Source organism: Ailuropoda melanoleuca, chromosome 14 (assembly GCF_002007445.2).
Source record: "Ailuropoda melanoleuca isolate Jingjing chromosome 14, ASM200744v2, whole genome shotgun sequence".
Classification (NCBI taxonomy): Eukaryota; Metazoa; Chordata; class Mammalia; order Carnivora; family Ursidae; genus Ailuropoda; species Ailuropoda melanoleuca.
The window spans coordinates 45,440,992-45,456,215 of record NC_048231.1 but is presented as its reverse complement, the minus strand read 5'-3'; the positions used below and the strand labels follow the sequence as shown (position 1 = coordinate 45,456,215).

The 15,224-nt window shown below is 57.1% G+C and overlaps 1 protein-coding gene across 2 annotated transcripts in view; it reads right to left on the bottom strand.

Annotated features, from left to right (window-relative positions):
• LOC100470434 (proline dehydrogenase 1, mitochondrial) overlaps positions 1 to 15,224 on the bottom strand; it is a 33,895-nt gene that overhangs the window by 12,158 nt on the left and 6,513 nt on the right. Inside the window, exons 1-11 of one of the 2 annotated variants that reach the window (XM_034642329.1) lie at positions 14,343 to 14,582; positions 8,848 to 8,882; positions 8,201 to 8,350; positions 6,625 to 6,689; positions 6,304 to 6,420; positions 5,809 to 5,888; positions 4,966 to 5,047; positions 3,428 to 3,520; positions 3,192 to 3,338; positions 2,175 to 2,350; positions 730 to 828 (exon numbers count right to left, since the gene is read on the bottom strand). In XM_034642329.1, coding sequence (XP_034498220.1) covers positions 730 to 828; positions 2,175 to 2,350; positions 3,192 to 3,338; positions 3,428 to 3,520; positions 4,966 to 5,047; positions 5,809 to 5,888; positions 6,304 to 6,420; positions 6,625 to 6,689; positions 8,201 to 8,350; positions 8,848 to 8,882; positions 14,343 to 14,500 — 1,202 coding nt within the window. In that variant the 5' untranslated portion in view covers positions 14,501 to 14,582. Of the gene's footprint in view, positions 1 to 729; positions 829 to 2,174; positions 2,351 to 3,191; positions 3,339 to 3,427; positions 3,521 to 4,965; positions 5,048 to 5,808; positions 5,889 to 6,303; positions 6,421 to 6,624; positions 6,690 to 8,200; positions 8,351 to 8,847; positions 8,883 to 14,342; positions 14,583 to 15,224 lie in introns of those variants that run through there. The other variant, XM_011226709.3, reaches the window with a different exon arrangement.

Genomic DNA, 15,224 nt, shown 5'->3' with positions numbered 1-15,224 from the left:
CCCAGCCTGGCTGTGCCCTGCCCTGGCTGTGCCTTCACCCCTCCTTCCCAGAGCCCAGCTCAGCCACAAGCCTTGGGTACTCTGCTTTGCTCCTGGGAAAGGCTGGGTCCAGCAAGGCTGCCGCCGCTGTGCTTTCTGCGGGGCCTCAAGCCCAGGAAGGTGGCGGCTTGGGCTGGAACCCCCCATGTGGTGCTGCTTGGGTTAAGACAGAAAACACGAAAACATGGTAATGACACGAGTATTTAAGAATTTACTTCACCTTATTCCTATATCTGACTTGTATGGATTCTACCAAAGTTTTACTCCACAGGAAAGGCATTTAAAGAGAAAACAGACTATATTAAATTCCAAATGCAGTTTAAAGCATTTAAGAGAAATTATTTATAAATCAGGTGACGCGCCAGAGGCCTCCTGAAGAGTGCTGACGTTACACACTGTGCATTTCAGTAAGCTACTTAAATCACCTAATGAAATTTAGTTTTTGAGTCTGCAACTTTAATAAGTCAGGTATTAATTTTAAAAACCAACGTAACCGCAAATAGCCTTTTTGCTACTGCAGTGCCAATGCCCAGCTGGGCCTGGGAGGCAGGGGGCCTGCGGGACCCTAAAGCTGCCGCGCCAGCTCACCACACAGACGTTACCCCGCAAACACCACCGCGTCTGGCAGGTCAGTGTGCACATGCTTCCACAGCACTCCCCCCTCCCCCCTCCCCCACTGGGGGTGCCTACCTGCGCAGCGTGAAGTGAATCGTGTCCTCGTTGTGGGAGGCCACCATCACTTTGGCCTTGGTGTTGTGCTTCAGCTCCTCCAGGACATAGTTGAGGCACCTGAGGAGAGTGCCACATGAGCCCCAACCTGCAGAGGCCACCGGCAGGCCCAGGGCCAGCCAGCCAGCCCACTCCTCCCAAGTGAGGCCACAGCAGTGGGACCAAGGCTGCACTTGTCATTCCTCAGCACCTCGTGGGTAAGAAAGAAAACAGGAGCAGCACCCAGGGCTAGACATTCGACAGGGCACTAGCTGGGGCACAGTGCCCCAGGCACCCGTGACACATGCACCTTCGCTTCCGGGAAGGTGTCCACAAGGAAATTAAAGGCCTGGGGGTGGGGGGCCTCCCTCTGCACACAGCGTGAGGGTGCTACCATCTGGCAGCAATGGTGCACGTCCTCGGACCCACCAACTCCACTGCTACGAAGGTGCCACAACTGTGTCCTCGCCTGTGAGTACATGGGGGCAAGGTGTGCTATGGGTCACTACTGTAATGACCTGGATAGGCATGCTGCTAGCTGTTGGGTTAACACCGTGGGCCTGCACGCGGACATGGAACGATTCAGATGGGTGTTAATGGAAAAGCAAGGGCACAGGGCTGAATGCATAAGGCCAAAGCTGATATGGGTACACACATGCCATACTCGGAAGCTCTGCCNGGGAGGAAGCGGGAACCAGGGAGATGCTCAGGGTCTGAATCTGCAACACACATACAGCCTCCTAGAAAAAAATCACAGGCTCTGCCTGTCCCTGCTGCATGACAAGTCAGCAAGATACACGGACCAAAAGCAGATGCAGACAGTTGATGACCCCAGTGTGTAACAGGGAAAGCAAACGGGCTATATACAAGTCAGGAGGGCCACTCAGGGCATATCCCTTGTCCTAAGGGTCACCAAGAGCTGGCTGGGGGCTTTTCTGTACTAAAAATGCACCTTAATAGTTTTTGGAAAGGGTACAACAAAAGCATATTTTTGCACGGAGCACAAAAGGTGCACAAAAGAGGATTCAAAAAATAAACTGTAAATTAAAAGCAGAGGAGAGAATTAGTTCTGGCCTCAAGCATAAGTCTCCCTCCTGCTCCTGCAGAGGCTTCTGATAAGCAGGGCTGCTGCCCCTTCAGATGGGCGTCNTTCCCTCTCTCGCTGGCTGTCTCTATCTCTGTCAAATAAATAAATAAAATCTTTAAAAAAAAAATAAATAAACTGTAAATTAAAAGCAGAGGAGAGAATTAGTTCTGGCCTCAAGCATAAGTCTCCCTCCTGCACCTGCAGAGGCTTCTGATAAGCAGGGCTGCTGCCCCTTCAGATGGGCGTAGTGTGGGCTCAGTGCCAGCATCCCTGCCCTGTTCCCTCATTCCCCTGCCCAGGAAGCCATGAGGCCCTGGGGGCCAAGGAGGGCTGGCACAACCTGTGGTACATGGCATTGGTGGCCTCGTACGTAGGGTTAATGGGGTCCTCATAGCCGATCTGTGCCGCGCGGGTACGTTCCTGGGCCATATAGGCACCCCGCACCAGCTTGGCCGCAAAGCACCAGCCCTCGCGGCGAGCCAGCTCCACGTCCAGGGTGACGTTGTCATAGGCGTCCTGTGGGACCGGGACCAAAAGTTGATGATGACCAGGATGAGGCCCCCTGCAGCCTGTGTCCCCAGAGGCCCAGGGACCCAGGGTGACTATACCCTGGACACCAGGGCCAGCAGCAGCTGCCTGACCTGCGGGTGGTTAGGGGAGCTGGGAGACAAGCAGGAGTGAGGAAGGCCCCTAAGATATGGGGATTCTTCTGTGTAGCCTGGGACAACACTGTTGGGGGACAGACTAGGTGCCAGCAGCCATGGTACACTCCAGAGTCTCCCTGGGCTGACTCGGGCAGGGATGTTGAATGCTATGGGCACCTGACTGGACCCCCCTGCAACCAACCCACTTCCTCCCCCCCCATCCCCGGAAGCCTAGATACCCATCCTACACCATGTCTTCCAAATACCTGCCTGGTTCCAGAGGACCCCAGCCCAGGTTTGTGCTCAGCTATCCCACCCTGAAGCACCCTGGGCTCCCTGAGCTACGTGCAAAATTCTGAGCAAGTCTTTTTGTAGGGAGGGGACCAGAGCTTTCATCTGATCCGATGGGACTCGAAATAAAAAATGGCAGCAAAACAAGTGACTCATGAGGCCTTCAAAATGTGGGGATTAAGGCGCATGAAACAGACTGTAAAAAGGCTCCTTCACCTTCCTCCTCCATCTTCCACACCCCGTCTGGGATCTGAGGCCCGGAGAAGGGGCCGGTACCCTGCTGGTGACAGGGCCCCGGGCCTTTCTTCCTGCTCAGAGTCAATCACACTCAGGTAGAGGCCTCTCCCAACGCCAGCATGGGACTCGGAGGGCGGCACCCCTCACCTGAGGGCCAGCAGGGAGACGGCAGGCAGGGGCCGTACCTTGAGGTAGCACTGGTACGTGTTGAAGATGAGTGGCTTCCCCACATTGAACTTGCGCTGCATTTCCAGTGTCAGGCGGCTGATGGCCGGCTGGAAGTAGGTCTGCTCGGCGTCCACCATCAGCCGCACGCCCATCTCGGCGGCTTTCTAAGAGGTGCAGGGGTGGGACAGAGGGTTTGACTGGGGTCAGGTGAGACAGGTGCCCCCCTCTCTGGGCACATCCCAAGGTCCTCAACCTTGGCCAGGATGTCCATCCTCTGCAGCATCCTCGTCATCTGCAGCTCTTCCTCCTCCGTGAACTGTGACAGCAGAGGCTCCAGCTGTCCTGTCTGGAGCAGCACGCAGTCAGGCCACAGCAGGCCTCTAAGCCCGCACCTCTCAAAGCTACCACTCCCGCTGCCCAAGGGCACCCTCTGTGCAGGGCTTACCAATACTCAGTGCATGGTCCCCAGGACCCACAAGGCCACTTCATCCCCACCCCTTCCCTGCTTTTTAGTAAAGATCAGTGCCCTGTCCTGAGGCCATCTGGCTACTTGGCACCCCAGAACCTTGCTGCCAGCCAGCACCCTCTGACTCACAGGGCTAGCTGGCCCAGGTCAGGCCTAAAATTAAAGTATCTGTTCCCACAGCCACCCCAGGACCCTGGAAGGGCATTCCCCTTCTGCTCCCACACAACGGTAAGGAAGTAACCCTTGACCCATCCAATCACCCCGAGGGGTTCCACCCCTAGCAAGGAGAGGGCTCGGAGGAAGAACGGTGGCTACAGGCAGACAGGGACAGCTTGCAGGAGACTGACAACACAGCAGTGGGGACAGAGGCACCATCCCCAGATGGTGGCCTTCGGGGAGCCAGCAGGTCAGCAGAGGGCTGGTGCTCAGCAGCAGGGGGCACCTACCCTGGAGGCCCATAGGGCACTGGGCCCTCTACTAGCACCACATGCCCACTAACACCGCCCAGGGCACTCCTGGTGGGGCCTGGAGCGTGGCCCTCTGTTGGCCCTCAGAGGCTGTTTGGGGGCTGGGCCCTCAGTCAGCCGGGGCCAGATGCTTGTGGAAGGCACTGTTTGTGGGACGTTTTCCCAAGGTGCTGCTGCTGCTTTACATCCAGCTTAAAGGGTGGTTTCAAACAGAGTGCAAAGTCCTGGCACTTCCCATAGGCAGGATGGACAGGGAAGGGGGTTCTCATTCCCTGGTGAGAATGAGAACACAGGCCAGCCTAGTGACTTGTTTTCTACACACACAACTGGGCACAAGTGATGCTATGGAACATCTGAGGTTAGGCTGGACAAGGTGACAGTGCTCCCACCTGGCTCTCGGGGGACACTCACCCTGGCAACCCAGCCACCGCATGGTGAGGAAGCCCTGCCCCACGCACAGCCAGCATCAACTGCTGGCCGTGTGAGCAGGACCCCCCACAATGACCCCAGTTCCCACCACCCTCTGAGAACTGCAAGGGAAACCCTGATCTAGAACCACCCAGCTGGTCAGTCCAGAACTGTGACGGGGGATAACAGGATTACTGCCATTTCAGGCCACAGAGGTTTGGGACGACCCAGCATGCAAGGATAGATGACACGGGTCTCTGTCCCCCTCTGTGGGGCACTCAGGGATCTGTCTTCTTCCTCCGGACCACAGGGGTGTTCTGTGGCCAGGAAAGACACTGATCTCAGCCAGCTGTGTCCCCGGCTGCTGCCCCAGGGTAAGGGACAGGGAACATTTCCCCTTTCAACCTTGCAACCCCAGTGAGACGGGGCTCAGGGGTGAGGGGTGGTCACCTGCATGTTAGGGACCACCAGGTGTTTGGAGAGCCCAGTCCTGCTGTCAATGAGGCTGCTCCAGTCCAGCAGGTCCAGGGTGCTGTGGGAGAACTTGCATCAGCACAGGGGCACTAGGATCTATTGGGGGGCCAAGTCCCCAAACCAGACCATGCCTTAAAAGAGCACCCCAAGCCCAACCCCCACAAAACCCACCTCAGTTTTCAGTTTTAAAAGACAGATAAAATGTTAACATTGTCCTCTGTTTACAAAGCGGAAACCAAACCCAGGCCATTCTTGCATTGGAGCGACAGCAGCTATTAAAAATCCAGGGCAAACACCAAGAACACCAGGGGCCATGTCAGGCTTGGGAAAGAGCCAAACACGGGAGGCCAGGAAGGAGGCAGACCTTGCATGTAAGGGGACAGCTGCTACCAGCCCAGGGGCCCTGGTGATCTCAGTCCTAGCTTCCAGACCCCTCGGGATGAGGTGTGGGCCCCTCTAGCATCTCAGCTGCCCTGACCCTCCACCTCCTGCCATGTGGGTCCCAGGAAGGGCTGAGTGTGGCAACCTTACTCAAGGACCCAAATAATTCTGTGAGCAGCCCTGCCAGTTCAGAGGCACTCCTACCCAGCTATAGTCTGGACTAGCCCTGGGCTAGCTGCAGCCCCAGCCCCGTGGACTCCAGGCTCCCTGTGAACTCCTGCTGTGTGTCTCAAGGAAAAGGTCCTTCAGCACTGTCCTCCCAGGCCCATGCTCTCCAGAAGGGCAACCAGGACTGGGAGAAGCCATTGGGGTTCTGCTGGAGCCATAGCTGAATCAGGACAGACACTCCCGAATTCCCAGCTTGGGGGCTACTCTTACCCAGACACACCCAGGGTCTCCGCAGTGAACCAGTTCTCAATCTCCGTCCTGGATGCGATGCCCATCTTTGCCACACTTTCCTTGAGAAGTAAGAAGTTGCCAGTCCCACGAACCTGCCCCAGACCCGTTCACTAACATTTCCTGTCCCCACCCCACCACCACACATCTGCGTTGCTCTTTTGACTTTATTACACCATTAGTGCGAACAGGGTACAGTTTTGGTTTGTGTTTCTGCCTCACAGACAGGTCTATTCCTACCTGGCCCTGATTCGCCTTCCTGGACCCAAAGCTCTGCAGTACTCTGCCACCGGCAGAGCAAACTCCCCTCCTCGAGCCCTCCCACCCCGCATTACTCGGCCCCTGTTCAGATTCCTTCCTACAGGCCTCTGGGAACCCACCTCAAACACTACCTAGCCAGTTCTTCCTGGGCAGGGCTCCTCCCCGAGCCCCCACAGTGCCCACCCACTCATACCCACCAGGGCAAGGCCATCCCACCTGTAGCACAGCCGCCTCCAATTTCATATCCATGGCAGCCAGACCAGCCTTCCCTTGCTCTGCAGCCATTTGGTGAAAGAGTCGTCTCCACTTGGTCAGCACATCTGAGAACTGCAGCTGCAAGTGCAGGCCTGAGCCACCATCTCTGGCACAGGCCCAGCTTCCCGCCCCCAGGACCCCCGCCGAGCCCCTGGGCCCCCTCCTGGCTCTGCTTGTGTGCCCAGCACCCAGCACCAAGGTACCAGCACAGGAGCTTTCACTTAATGCTCACAGCACCCCCAACTTCTTACAAACTCTGCACTGGAAGGTTCTGGCACTTACCAGAAACTGAGGTCTCCCCAGTGCAGTGAGCTTGATGGCTGAGAAGCCATCATCACTGGCTCCACCTGTCAGAAGCCATAGGAAGAACCATTAGGGCTCCAGAGGGGGACGAGGAGGACCAGGAGCCTATGCCCAGAATCTGTGCCACTCAAGAGTTAGACTCATCTCACCAGACAGGTGATGGGCTGTGAATGGCTGGCACAGCCCCTACCAATTACCTACGACATACACGGTACTGGGTCTCCCCTACAGATGGGTCCCAAGACCACCATGGAGCCTTGAATGACCCAGTGCCAAACTGCTGACAGTGCAGTGGCTCCAGCAGATCTCTCCTCCCTTCCCCACCCGGCCCTACCAGGGGCTGCAGCCATGTCTATGGCAGCCACACTTCCTGGACAGGACTTCTGCTCCCCAGCACGCCTGCCTTACCCTCCCTGGAAGCAGCCCCAGTGGCAGCTCAGCCATCTCAGGCTGTGGTGAGTGGCACCAGGGGCCCCTGCCAGGCACACCCCCCCTTGAACAGAAGGGGAGAGCCCACCAAGGAGCCACATATGCTGGGCTGGCTGGCTAACCACTTATGGGCAGAAGGACAGTGTTCCCACTGAGCCCATAAATATACATGCACACCCCACCTCGGAGGCGGGAACAGGCAACTTGACAGGGTTTGTTAGCCACATGGATCCAGTAAGCCGGTGGGCAAAGGAGCCGACAAGACCGGCCCATTCTGTCCCTGCTTCATGTCCTCTCCCATGCAACCGGCACCCCAGGCTGCCCATGGTGGGGGGAGGCAGGGGTAGGGTTCACAGAACACAGAAACACTCAGCAGAACAGACGGTGGAACACAGAAGGTGCTCAACCACCCCTGCCTCTCTCCTCCCTCCCAGAACCCATGACCCGTCTTCACTTCTGTGACCTTTGCTTCAGGCAGAGCAGGCACAGAGGTAAGGAGGCACCACCTTGCTCTGGACCCGCGGGGCCGAGTCTCTGCCTGACCACCTGGCATCTCTCCGGCACTGCTCTCAGAATGATGCTTCTGAGCGCCACTCGCCCCTACCCCTGCCCGTGTTCAGAAGGCACAGAGCCCACTAATGGAAGGGCTGCTGGGGCCTCACGGTGGGGCTCTGCTGTGGCTGGGTGAGGCCCACCTGACTCGCCTCTTTTGGCGAGCACTCCACCCAGAGGCCAGGTGGGGAGGAATCCTCCATGGCACCAGCTCCTGGAACAGCGCAGCCATTGGCAAACCCAAGTGCCACGTGTGGCTAGGCTCGAGCCCCTGACCCGGACAGAAGGCTGCTCAGCCCGCTGACAGCCTTCCTGAGGTTCACATCTGGGCACCGGTATCCGGGAAGAGGCAGGAGGCGGCAGGCTCCTTGGGCAGGGCTGGACTCAGGCATGACCCCGTAGGACCTGAGCCCAGCCTATGGCTTCCCCAGTGTCGCCCACAGTCATCCTCATGACTGTCTAGAGAGGAAGCCCCAGGCAAGTGTTCCAGGATGCGCTTTCACCCATCAGCATCTCCCCACACAGGGGTCAGCCCTCCCTGGCAGGTGAACACCTGGCAAAGAGCAGGCCCCACCTGCAGCCTCGATGCAGTGCAAGAATGTCTCCATGTGGCTGTCACACTTGGCTTCGTTGGCATAGAAGTAGGTGCGGGCACTGATGACACTGTCCCTGCGGTCTCCAAAGGCCTGGTGGGCCTGGTACTGCTTCTCCCTCTTACTTGTACCTAGAAGGGCAGGCACGTGGCTGAGCACACACAGGCTGTGTGCTGTGTTCTGGCTCCCACCCAACTCTGGGCAAACACAGGGCTCTCCCCGGCATCCAGTAAGACCTGCGTATGGCCCACAGCCCCCTGCCCTCGGGACTGGCTCTTTGGCAGCTATGGCCTCCCTACACTGTGCTGCCCACCACTCCCTGCTCCTACACTCACTGTTCCTTCTTCCTGGCTAAGCCCTAGGCGCATGGCAAACCTGGCCAAAAAGGCAGAGCCCAGACCCGTGGAGGGCCAAGGGGACCAGCACCCCTGGGAGCGTCCTGGGATGTCAGCAGACTTGGAGCAATGGCCTGGGTGCATACAGGGAGAAGCCACATGGGCACAGGGAGGAGCCTTGGCCCCAAGTCTTGCCTGTGCCCTTGAACCAAGGTCTTCCAAGGAAGGGTTGGGGGTGGGGGAGGGGACAGGTAGAGAGAATATTTGTTCCTGAACAGCCTCCTCTTACTCACCACTGCCCTCCCTCTCTACAGCTGACGTACAGGACCTGTGGGAAGGAAGAAGAGGGTGAGGGTCGGTCACACTACCTCAGGCTGCAAGTGACAAGCATGGGTTCCCTGAGAGCAGGCAGAGGAGGGAGGAAGCCAGAGGCTGAGCCCTGAACCCGACCTGACAAGGAGGGCTGTAGGGGAAGGGCTGGCTTAGCCCAGGCAGGTAAGAGTGACTCACGTGCCCCACCTCCCTCCTCACCACCCACCCCGGGCCTGCAGGGTCACCTCCCCTGAGCAGGGTGGGGCAGCAGCCTCACAGACCAACCTGGCCTACAAGCTCTACAACCTGGAGAAGCCTCAGATTCCTTTTGGGTAGGTGAGGAGTGAGTAAAACCGATAGCCCATAGCCAAAGGCATGGAATAGTTGCTTGAAGAAGGCTATTATGGGGGAATTCCTTCTGAAGAAAGGACAGAGCCTTGGGGTCAGTCAGGGCTGATAAGGAAAGGACCCGGGCAACTACCAGTGCACAAAATTCCCAGAGTTGAGGAGCAAGGCTCCTTGCTCTGCTCTACGCCTCCTACATGCGGCACCTCCACCAGGAGCCCCAGGCCGGGCTCTGGGCTCCCGCCCAGGCATACACCCAGCTCCACCCCCAGCCACCGCCTGCCAGCCCCCTGCTTCATTCCTACCCCTTAGGTGTATCTTCCAAGCAACAACCAGAATTTTTCTCTTAAAATGCAAGCCCTCCCATCATACCCGATAAACACCCCCAGTCCTCATGAGGACAGGACAGTGAGGCCAGCCTGAGACCATGTTTGCCTCTGCCCCACACTCAGGCTCTGCCCAGCCACCCTGGCCTCTCTGCAGCCCCTCGGCTGTGCCCTCACTACCCCTGTCTGGCCGGCCTCCACCCTATGTCACCCCTACCCTAGACCCCTGCCAGAATCACAGTAGACACTATCCTCCTCTCAGTGGTTGTGCCATCTGGGACAGCAAAAGTCATGGCTAAGCCTACTCAGATGAAAGGGCCGCTCACCATCACTCTGCCCCAGGCCTGGGGGTGGCATTCGAGTGGCTTCATCCATCATCTGACTGTATTTAAAGCCTCTTAAATTGGTTACCAGAGAAAGCGCAGCCAAAGCCCTGCTGCTATCCAGTAACCTCCCAAATGCTCAGACCCCTGGGGGCCTCTGAAGCTCCACCCATACTTCACAGGAGAAGGATAACGATACCCCCTACCCCCCACCCCACACTTGACACAGAGGTAAAGCCAGCAATGCTGCCGAGAGGGAACTGCACTTGCAGTGGCCTCAAGCCAAGTCAAAGAGCCAAGGCAGCTTTTGACCTCCCTGCTCCTACAGCAAGTCGGGGGGCTGCTGGCCACCCTCCAGGGAGCCCTCCCTTTGGACACCGGCTTTTGTGTGACCCCAGGGCCCATAACTGGCGACTCTGAGCCAGGATACCCAGGTCAGGACCCAGGAGTCCCCGTAGCTAGGCCAGTCCACAGGGGCTGGGTGCTCCGCATACTGATGCACAGCCCACAAGGCCCCAACCTGGGGACAGGGGACAGGAGCCACTTCATGCCAATTAGACACGTGTGCCTGATGCACAGAGGAGGGTGAGGTATCACTGTGTGACAATATTTGACTCTGCAACATGAGGGAGGGGTTGGCCCCATACAACAACATCCCCACTGGGAACAAGGAACACCTGTAAGACCAGCCCCAGGCTGTGGCCCAGGTACAACCAGGCAAAAGCACGATTTGGGCCCCACCATCTACACTAAGGCATGGGTCTCATCAGCAAGGATGGTGGCTGCTGGGGACTCGGGCCTGCTTTGTAACCACACAGCCCATGGCTCAGAGAAACATGACTATTCATGTCTCCAAGGTTCCTGCCTTCTAGGCAGGCTGCATTCCATTCACGTGGGAAATCATTCTCTAAAAGGCCCCCAATGGCCCAGCACTGTGTAAGGTTCCTGCTCAACACTTCCACAGCTGGCCTGTCCACCCTCCAAGCCCCAGCCAGGCTCCAAAGGCACAGGGGAGTACGGGCCACTCCCTTCCTCACTGCCAGGAGGCCCAGCAGCAGGAAGGCAGAGGCTGCAGCTGTTTCCATCGGTGAGCTTCCTGGGCACAGACGAGACAGCAAGCACTTTAGCAATGGACTGAGCAGAGGAGCCGGCTTGGCCACACTGCCATGTAGTCAGGGGACAGCGGCCTGTCTCCGAGCAGATGGCACCAGGAAGGATCAGGGTCACACTCTCAACCAGGCCTGGTGGGTGGGTCAGGAGAAGATGAAGATGGCAGTTGCCAAGCACAGTGGAGAGGAGGAGGGTCATGTCACCAGTGGGGAAAGGAAGTATCCTGTGCATACACGCATACACACACACACATACTTGGACGTGGAAGAGGGAAGAGAGTGTGCCCAGGGGCAGAGGGCAGAGGAAGGTGAACGTCAGTGACCCAGGGGAGAGGTGGCAGGAAGGCCCCAACCATCCTCTTGGCCGCCCCCAAGCTCAGCTCACTGCACTGGCAGATATCTTGGCTGGATGCCTTTTAGGAAAAAGAAGAAAATGAGGGGAGCCCTGCTCTGGCAATCTCCTGGGGAAATGCAGGTGGCAGGAAGGCATGAAGCACAGAGAAGTCCAATGGAGCCCATTCCCATCTGTACACCTACCTCCCTAGCCCCCCAGGCCCTGACTCCAGGCACCACCCAAGTCCTCGGCTCACTCTGCACCACCAGTCCTGGTAGAGCTGCCACCACCCTGGGGCTCCACCTCCAGCCAGCCCTGGGTCTGCATAGCCAAGACAGAGGCACCTGCCATCCAAACTGTCCCTGGGTGTCCTTATCATAGCCAATCATTGGGAGATACCCTAGCCCCTTATCCCCACAGCTGGGGAGATCCTGTGGGGCTCCTCTCCTAGAGCCAGGGCCCTGGCCTCTGCCTTCTGCCAGGTGTTCTGGGAAACACCATCCCACCCCAGCCCTAGATGGCTACTCTCTCCCTCCAGCACCTATAGCTTCCCACCTCCTGCTTCCTACCCCAGGGAATCCTTCCTGGGCCCCCTACTCAGACCCTCGGGAGACCTGCTGGGTGTCCTGTGCATTCGGCCACCTCCATCCCTTCTGTGCCTCACATGGTTATGCCCAGGGCAGGCCCAGCACCACCTGTACCCTCCCTTCCCCAATTCCTGTGGCCTTAATTTGGGGTAGTGGCCTCTGTATCACTCCCCAGAGCAGGGTCTATGGGCCTCATGACAAGATTAGTGAGACAGACTTCTGACCCCCGCCCCCCAGGACTCAGAAGCAGTTCTCTGCATGGGGGTTGTATGGATGGGGGCTACATGGTTGGAGCCACTCCTGACCAAGAACACCCAGTAAGCCAGGCAGGCTGTTTGACAGTATAGATGTTCAATCAGCACCTGCAAGCCTGGTTCTGCCCCCTCAGCCCAGGCCTCTCCAAAGGCACTGGGCCACCTGGCAGCAGAGCAAGGCATGAGTCTTTGACACCTGTCACTGACAACGGATGGTGGTCACCATGTTAGGATGGGAAGGACCAACACTCACATCCCAAAGCCCACAAGCGGGGCTCTTTACAGCATCAGAGTCACAAACATCAGGGTGGCCCTGGGGCACAGGCTCCTTGGCTCCATGACAGGGCAAGGCCAGCCCACCTCCCCATGTTCCCCTTGCAGAACAGGCAGGAAGCCAGCCAGATCACCCTGGGAAAAAGAGTCTTCCTACCAGAGGGAGAAAATCCCATTGTGAAACCACTCAGCCCTCAACACAGGCACAGCAGGGACACAGGGCTCATTAGTCATTCAACAGGCAGCCCCACTGAAGGCTGCAGCTCCACAAGGAATACACAGAGGGGTGCCAAGCTGGAGAACCCTGCCTTTAAGACAGCAAATGGCTAGGCAGGGGCTGGGTTCCCCTGGCCAATCCACTGCTGCTGTTGCTGCTTGGCTTGGACATTCTGTTCCCAGGGCAGGAGCTTCATGTGATGCCTTTCTCCTTCCTCCCCTCCTCTCTTGTCCCCAAGCCAGAGCAAACACTCCAGCCTGAGACAGGGCAGGTTACCCAGCAGGCTTGTCCCAAGCCTCATGTGGTCAGGCACAGCTGCTGTCAGAACTAAGGGTCCTAAATGCAAGCAAAGGCCTGACATGGAGGGGTGCAGGTACCAGCATAAGAACTGGGCATTTTGTAAAGAAAGGGCTGGTCTTGCCTGGATCTCTTAGGCAGCCACCTCTCTGGGAAGCAGAGGGCGGCCTCGTTCTCTAATTTTGTTCTGTGGCCCAAAAGAGTGGGTCAGGGAGGTACCCGTCTGTCTGTTCTCACTGTGCAGAGAACAGGTCCTACAGCAAAAAGAGACCCTAGGCCAGCCTGCCACACTGCTCCTGGCTGCCATTCCCTTCTGGGACCCCTGGGTGGGCGCCAGGCCTGGCAGGCTCCACACTCACCAGGCAGAGCCTATCTGCTGATTAGGAAATCCTCTCAGGAGGGGAACTTGGGTGGCTCAGTTGGTTAAGCACCTGCCTTCGGCTCAGGTCATGATCCCAAGGTCCTGGAATCAAGCCCTGCATTGGGCTCCCTGCTCAGCGGGAAGTCTGTTTCTCCCTCTCCCTCTGCACCCCCCCTCCCTGGCTCATGCTCTCTCTCACTCTCTAATAAATGAATAAAGTCTTTAAAAGGGGGAGAGGGGGTACAGCGCCTGGGTGGCTCAGTTGGTTAAGCGTCTGCCTTCAGCTCAGGTCATGATCCCAGGGTCCTTGGATCGATCCCCGCATCGAGCTCCCTTTTCAGCAGGGAACCTTCTTCTCCCTCTTCCTCTACCTGCTGCTCCCCCTGCTTGTGCTCACTCTCTGTCAAATAAATAAATAAAATCTTAAAAAATGAAATAAAATAAAGAAAATTAAAAAAAAAAAAAAGAAAGAAAAGAAAGAAAGAAAGAAAAGAAAACCCTCCCAGGAGCTAGGCAAGAGTGAGGAAGTGGGACCTTGTCCAGCAGGTTAGCAATCCCTCTGAAGAGATGCTTTAGCACAACAGGAAGCCAGAGCACATCCTACGCCAGGGTCAGCAAACATCTTTTATAAACCCTCAGGTAGCATCTATCTCCAGCTTTGTGGGCCATATGGCACCTGCCACAGCTACTCAACTCTGCCCCTCTAGGGCAAAAGTGATGTGAATTTCATACACGTTTCACATGTCACAAAATACTATTCTTGTTTTGTCTCAACCATTTAAAAAAAAGTAACAACCAATCTCAGCTTGCAGACCACACAAAACCAGGCAGGTAGGCTGTCCCCAGTCTCTGCCCCTACTCCAGCCTGGTGCATACAAGGCCTTTTGTGAAAGCCGTCATTCTCACAGAACAAAACTGCAAGAACCCCAGGAAGGCCACTGGTAAGGAGGCTGACCAAGCTCTCCTAGCCTTGGGGGGCCTCCCCCAACCCAGCCCCAGCTGACCCCAGGATTCTTTGGGGTTACGACCAGATGCCCAGGTGCGCCTTACTCCATCTCCTTGCGCTCGGCCTCCTTAGGGCTCAGATCCTCCTCCACCCCGTAGTCCAGGATGGAGCCCACTCCAAATGCCCTGTTGTGCCGGATCAGGGGCCGGATGGACTCCTGGTCCTCGCCGGCCACAAACTGCCCGTAGAAGGTCATCTTCATCAGCTTTTCAAACAGCCTTTGCCCCAGAAGTCTCCTGGTGAGATGCAGCAGCTGAAAGGCAAAAGGAAAAGGCTGTCCCAGCCGTCCGGCCTCCCCTGTCCCCAGCAGGTCACTCTTGTTCCCCCGCCCCCTTTGCTCCAACCATAAAGCCCTGACACACTCTCCCAGGGCCAAACTTGACTCCCGGCCTTGGTTTAACAGTGGACACCACTGGCAGCAGCTTGCTTCTCAGCCTGTAGCTACTGTCAATCCACTCCTCGGGGAGGGCAGAGATCCCAGAGCCCCCCCAACCCCCGGCAACAGCCACTCACTTCCCTGCCCTGCACACTCACGGATAACCCCAGTGGCACACAGCAAGTGCCTGACCATCACTCGATGGATAAAGAAATGAATAGCAGGTCTCTCTAGGAAGAGCAGCGGGCGTGTTCATCATAACATTCTCTGTATCCACACCTCAGTGGGTTATGCCGGGTAGGAGGACGATTTGGTACAACTTCCTAGCAGGCGAGCACCCAGATTTTGCAATGTTTTGTTCACTGCTTATTCCGAGTCCCTAACACAGTGCCTGGCAAGGGGCCGGCCCCAGTGGTTGCTGAGCAGATGAACACATGGTAAATTCCGAAGGAGTCTAACTTCAGCTCGAGCAAGCCTTAGGCTAACAATAAGCCAGGTAAGCACTTACAGAGTCTGAGATAAGAGCCCATTGTGGGACTAGGGGGGACTC